This window comes from Chrysochloris asiatica, unplaced genomic scaffold (genome assembly GCF_000296735.1).
Source record: "Chrysochloris asiatica unplaced genomic scaffold, ChrAsi1.0 scaffold00173, whole genome shotgun sequence".
Taxonomy (NCBI): Eukaryota; Metazoa; Chordata; class Mammalia; order Afrosoricida; family Chrysochloridae; genus Chrysochloris; species Chrysochloris asiatica.
Window position 1 is genome coordinate 2,676,096 of NW_006408691.1, and position 6,810 is coordinate 2,682,905.

General features: G+C 45.4%; 1 protein-coding gene across 1 annotated transcript in view; it reads right to left on the bottom strand.

The window, feature by feature from the left end:
- The window catches only part of TTC34 (tetratricopeptide repeat domain 34), a 64,722-nt gene that overhangs the window by 27,110 nt on the left and 30,802 nt on the right, over nt 1-6,810 (bottom strand). Inside the window, exons 2-3 of the mRNA XM_006871782.1 lie at nt 5,829-5,895; nt 4,854-5,703 (exon numbers count right to left, since the gene is read on the bottom strand). Of these exons, the coding sequence (XP_006871844.1) occupies nt 4,854-5,703; nt 5,829-5,895 (917 nt within the window). The remainder of the gene's footprint in view (nt 1-4,853; nt 5,704-5,828; nt 5,896-6,810) is intronic.

Below are 6,810 nucleotides of genomic sequence, written 5' to 3' on the forward strand. Positions count from 1 at the left end.
TCTAAGGCTGGGATTGGTTAGTTTTGCCCTCCATCTAGGTTTAAAATGAGTCAACTCAGAAGTAGAGACCCAGGACTATCAAGAAGAAAAAGTATGAGTAGTACATGAGATCCTTACCTAGAAAAACAGCAACGGCAGCAGTGACGGCAGCGGCAATGACATGGAGAGTCAGAGCATCTGTGAGGTCTAGAGCCCTGGACTGAGGCAGAGGCCAAGGGGCCACTTGTCTGAGAGGCTGAAGACAAGAGTGAGGCGTGCCTGCAGTCCAGCAGACAAGAGGTGTTCCTGACTGGAGAACTGCTGTATCCTGAGTGTTTCTGATCCTGAATTGTACCCTGTTCACTTCCCTAATAAAGCCCATAATTGTGAGAATTGTTATGAGTTCTATGTGGCCACTGCAACGGATTATGGAACCCAGATGTGAAGTGGAGAGTGATGGGAGGGATGGTTGGTGTCAGAATAGGGTAAAGAACGTCATAGGGTGGAAGCATGTCTGACCTCCGCTTCACAGGAATCGACTTTGGGCTGATTTTGAGTTTCATTCTCTTTCCCTCTTGGGAAGCCAGTGGAAGTCACACATGGCCCTCCTCATGGCCTTTGTAGCTTGTGTCAAGCACACTTTAGTCCTTAACCTGACATTCTTGCTCTTTAAAACACTTCAAAGAGATCTTTTGTAGCAGATTTGCCTAATGCAACACATCCTTTGATTTCTTGACTGCTGCTCCTGTGAGTGTTGAAAATGAAACTAAGCAAAATGAAGTCTTTGACAACTTCAGTCTTTTCTTGTTTATCACGATGCTATTTATTGGTCCAATGGTGAGGACGTTTGTTTTCTTTACATTGAGATGCAACCCATACTGAAGGCTGTAGTCTTTGATTTTCATTAGTATTTTAAGTCCTCTTTCTTTCCAGCAAGGAAAGTTGTGTCATCTGCATATCATAGGTTGTTAATGAGTCTTCCTTTAATCCTGATGCTAGTTTCTTGTTCATATAATCCAGTTTCTCGGATGATTTGCTCAGCATAAAGCTTGAATAAGTATGGTGAAAGGATACAACCCTGGCACACACTTTTTCTGATTTTAAACCATTAACTATTCCCTTGTTCTATTCAAACAACTGTCTCTTGGCCTATGCACAGGTTTCTCATGAGCACAATGAAATACTATGGAATACTAATTCTTCTCAATGTTATCCATAGTTTGTTATGATTCACATAGTTCAGTGCTTTTGCATAAAGCACAAGTCAAGATCTTTCTGCTTCAGCCAAGATCCATCTGACATCAGCAATGATATGCCTCATTGCACATTGTCTTCTGAATCCGGCTCGAACCTCTGGCAGCTCTGTTGCAGTACTGCAACTGGTTTTAAATTATTGTCAGCAACATTTTACTTGCTTGTAATATCAATGATATTATTTGATGATTTTCGTATTCTGCTAGGTCATCTTTCTTTGGAATGGGCACAAATATGTGTCTCTTCCAATTTGTTGGCCAGGTAGATGTCTTCCAAAGTTTCTTGGCACAGACAAGTGAATGCCTCCAGCACTGTATCAGTTTGTTGAAACATTTTGTATTTTATCAATTTATGGAGCCTTGTTATTCATCAATGCTTTCAGTTCAGCTTGAACTTCTTCAATACCATTGGTTCTTGATCATATGCTACTTCTTGAAATGGTTGAACATCAACCACTTCTTTTTGGTACAGTGACTCTGTAGTCCTTCCATCTTCCTTTGATGCTTTCTGCGTCATTCAATATTTTGCCCATTGTTGTTGTTAGGTGCCATTGAGTTGGTACCAACCCATAGTGACCCTACGTACAACAGAATGAACACTGCCCGATCCTGGGCCAAACTCACTACTGTTGCCACGCTTGAGCCCATTGATGCCGCCATTTGGCCAATCTATCTCGCTGGTGGTCTTCCTTTTTTTCTCTGACCTTACCAAACATGATATCCTTCTCCAGCGACTGGTTCCTCCTGACAAATATCTGAACTATGAAAGATGAAGTTTGGCCATCCTGGCCTCCAAGGAGCACTCTGGTTTCACTTCTTCCAATACAGATCTGTTTATTCTTTTGACAGCCAATGCCACTTTCAATATTCTCCTCCAATACCCTAACTCAAAAGCATCAATTTTGCCCATAGAACCCTTTAATATTGCAACCAAAGCCTTGAATATTTTCAGTTCTTTAAGCTTGAGAAATGCTGAATGTATGAGAAGTGTTTTTGATTTTTTTTTAACTCAAGTTCTTTGTACATTTCATTAAAATACTTTACCTTGTCTTCTTGAGCTACCCTTTAAAATTTTGGTTCAGCTCTTTTACATCATCATTTCTTCCAGTAGCTTTAGCTTCTCTATGTTCAAGAGCAAGTTTCAGAGTCTCTTCTGACATCCATTTTGGTCTTTTCTCTCTTGCTGTCTTTTAAATGACCTTTTGCTTTCTACATGTATGATTTTTAAAAATGTCATCCCACCTAGTTTACCATCATAGGTGTCTAATGCATCAAATCTGTTCTTGAGATGGTCTCTAAATTCAGATATATTCAAGGGCATATTATGGCTCTCATGGACTTGTTTTAATTTTTTTTCTTAGGCTTCAGTCTGAATTTGCATATGAGAAATTTAAGGTCTGATCCAAAGTCTGCCCCTGGCCTTGTTTTGGCTGATGATAATTGGGCTTCTCCATGATCTCTTCACACAGATGTAGTCAATTTGATTCTTGTGTATTCCATCTGGTGAAGCCTACATGCATAAGTTGCCGGTTATGTTGAAAAAAGGTAATTGCAATGAATAAATTGTTGGTCTTGCAAAATTTAACCGTTTCTATCACCAAGGCCATAAGTTTCAATTAATGGATCCTTGCTCATTGTTTCTAACTTTTGCACTCCAATCACAAGTAATTACCAATGCACCTTGATTACATGTTTGATTAATTTCAGACTGAAGAAGTTGGTAGAATTCTTCAATTTCATCATCACTACCTTCAGTGGTTGGTGTGTAAATTTGAATAATAGTAGTATTAACTCATCTCCGTTGTTATTGTTGTTAAGTGCCACCTAGTTGACTTACAAGGTCTTCCTTGTAGGTGTAAAGATAGTATCCTATCGTAAATAATACTGTACTTCAAGATAGATCTTAAAATACACTTTTGACACCACTCCTCTTCAGTTTGTTGTTTCTGACATAGTAAATCACATGGACCATTTCAATTCACTAATGACTAAGATTTCGATCTTTATGCATTCCATTTAGTTTCTGATGACTTCCAATTTTCTCAGATTCATACTTCAAACTGGACTGCTAACCACAAGGTCGATGGTCCAAATCTACCAGCAGCACCTCAGAAATCCTTTACAGGCTTGCTCTGGGTCAGAACTTTACAATAATGATACCAACAACACTTAATAACAATGACAACAAACGGAGACAAGTAGGGACCAGTCCCTGGGGGACCTCATGCATGGTAAAGTAGAGAAACTTAGAAAAAGAAGACCTCCACACCCCGATTATTAATGGATTATTAATCCCATCCACGTCCTTAAAGTCGACTCTACTTTGAGGAAGCAGTTCTTCCTCAATCTTATTTTTAAATAACTTCCAAATTGAGGGGCTAATCTTCCAGCTTTCTGTCTGACAGTGTTCCACTGCTGTTCATAAGGTTTTCAATGGCTAGCCATTCAGAAGTGGTCCACTTCTCCTTCTCCCTACTTTGTTTTAGTCTGGAAGCTCTGCTGAAACTTGTCCACTATGGGTAATACTGTTGATATTTAAAATACTGGTAATATAGCTTCACAGCAACACACACCACATTATAACAAACTGACAGATAAGTGGCTAGGAAAATGGGTAGGCGATTTTATTTTCCACTTTTATGTTTCTTTTTTTCTATAAAAAGAAAGTACATTATTTATCATTCTTTTGGGCATTGAGGGTCCTAGGATCTGGGCCCCAGAACTACATCTGCCACCAGCACTTTAGAGAAATCAGATAACTGATTTCTGTCTATTATGTATTGCCTGGTAGCGTAGTGGTTACGAATTGGGCGGCTAACCTCAAGGTTGGCATTTTGAAACTACCAGCTGCTCCGCGGGAGAAAGCTGAGGCTTTCTGCTCCTGTAAAGATTTGGAAGATCTTTAGATCTCGGAAACTCTGTGCAGGCTCACTATGAGTCGGAACCGACTCCACGGTACTAAACCACGAGAACAATGTATGCCCTTGGAGTTGATGGCTAACTCGAGGGTCCCCATGCATAATAGAACCAACTAATAACACATGGTCCCGTACCATCCCCATGATCAAATTTGGATCACACCACAGGGTTTTGTTTTTGATTTTCAGAAGTAGATCACCAGGCCTTTCTTCCTAGTTTATCTTCATCAGGAAGCGTCATGGGAACCCATTCAGCATCATAGGAGCACACACGCCTCCACCAGCAGGTGGGTGGTGGCTGTACAGAAGTAGATTGATTGGATTGGATAACAGGGCTTCCCTTTGGGAGACCAGGAGTCTACAACTGAGCCAGTTTATTGTTAGGTGCTATGAAGTCAGCTCTACCCCACAATGACCCTATATATAGCAGGCTGAAACCCTGCTTGGGCCTATGAGCTCCTTAACAATTGTTGCATTGTCTGAGCCATTGTTGCAGCTACAGTACCAATCCACTTCCTTAAAAGTCTTCCTCGTTTTTCTCTGATCCTCTACCTTACCAAGCATGATGTCATTTTCCAGGGACTGGTTCCTCCTTGCCTTAGTTTACTCATCTATAAACCAGGAAGAAATATACCACTTGCTCTCCCTAAGTCAGAGGAGTTGGGAATGAAACAGAAGCCCGCAGAGGGGACTGAATGCTCACCCTGCCTGTTCCCAGGGATTGTCTGTCTCTGTGGCCTTCCTCTGGCGGCCAGGTGCACCAGCAGGCCGAGCCTCAGACTTCCTCTGTAGCATCCGACGGCCCTCCTCTAGTAGTACGGTTAGCAATAGCCCTCGCTGGTTCCAGGGCACGTAGGCCTTTGCAGCGAGCAAAGCCTCCTCTGGCCGTAACTGGCAGGCTGTGACATAGTCGAGTGCGCCCAGGAAGGAGCTGCCTTCCAGCACGCGGAGCAGCCCACGGCCACACAGCGCACGCACGCAGCCTCGAGGGTGCGGATCGCCCAGCTCCACCACCGTCTGGAAATCCTCCCGGGCGCGCCGCGTGTCCCCCGTGTGCAGTGCGCAGAAGCCGCGCAGTGCCAGCAGGGGCGCCCGGGGCCCTACGCGGGGGCCGGGACAGTCACCTTGACGACCCCTGGGCCGCAGTAGGCGTTCGCACAGCGCCCACGCGCCCGCTGCGTTCCCAGCCAGTAGCAGACACTCGGCCAAACGGACGCTCAGCACCGATCGCGCCCCGGGCGGTGCCACGCGCAGCAGAACGCGCAGCGCCTTGGTCACTGGGGCCAGCAGCTCGCGGTCTGTGTCGCCACGAAGCTCCGGGCGGCTGCGCACGGCTTCTCGGAAGCAGGCAAAGCCTAGCTCCGCGGTCTCCTGCATCTGAGCCCGGAAACGCTCGCGGTCTTCGGCTGAAAGCAGCGTCTCGAAGTGTCTTCGCGCAGCTGTCGGGCTCTTGCGGAAGGCCTCCTGCAAGTCCCCCAGCATGTCCTGGGGTCGACCATCTAGGAAGAAGACCGCGGCCGCGCGGGTGACCAGCAGGGCGACCAGGTGCTCACCTAGAGGGAGAGAAAAAGAGGCGTTGGTGCTGCTTGTTGAGTTATTCCCTCCCCTTTCCACCATAGCCCCTATTCCTCCTGCAGGGATTTGATGCTCTGAAGCAATACACTTCTGCTCACCTTACCTGCCTGCGACTCTTCTAGCCCTGCAGGACACTGATATCCCCAAGGCAGAGCTAGCAGGAGGCCCTCCTGCCCAACAGATACAGAGCAGGATTAGAACCAGGCCTGGACACCCAGGGGCTGGCATCCAGACACTGTGGATGAGCACTCTTCTCTTAGTGTGGGAGCAACATCTCACAACGGGGTCAGCTTGGAAACTGAGCTACACACCTGCCTTCCCTTTCCTGACCAGAGCTTTGGACTCTGCCAACTTGTAGGAGCCATTTGCTCCAGTTGCATCATTGTTTCATCTCCTTTGTTAGGACCCATGGGTTCCTCTTTGAGAGAGAGAACGCTCTGTGAAGTCCTAGAAAGAGAACGGTACATACGTGACTTTTACTAAGTGGACGAGCTTGGGTGGTTTGCTCAGTTTCCCTTTCTGCAACTTAATGGAGAGCATTGTGGTTCATACATGCAGGGCTGTGAGGACTGGATGAATTAGTGTGGACCCAGTGTCTGGAACAAGGCCTGCTCTGTAGTGTGACTCAGCCAGGCTTGGCATCAGCAGCAGAATCACCCTCTACCATCTTCATACTTTATGTCTGAGCCACTTAAACACAAGTATAGTGGCTTGTTAAAGAATGCCTACTTGTCCCACCCCAAAATGAGTCCAAGCAGGCAGGGCAAACACCAGGGAGAAATCAGGAAAAGTCAGAGCTGGGAGGAGGCTGAGCTCTGGAGACCCCCCGCCCCCCCAATTTTACAGATGAAGTAGGTGTGGTTAGACAGGGATTCTCAAAGCTTTGGTGAGTCTGAAGCATAGGTCTTTGAACCCGTACTTTAGAACTTTTTGCACTGAGTTCTTCAGAAATGTCAAAAGCCTCTTTTTGTACCACCTCACTTTAATAATTGTTGTTGTTAAGTGCCATCGAGTCGGTTCCGACCCATAGCGACCCTGTACAGGGTTTCCAAGGGTGTAAATCTTTACGGGAGTAGAAAGCCTCA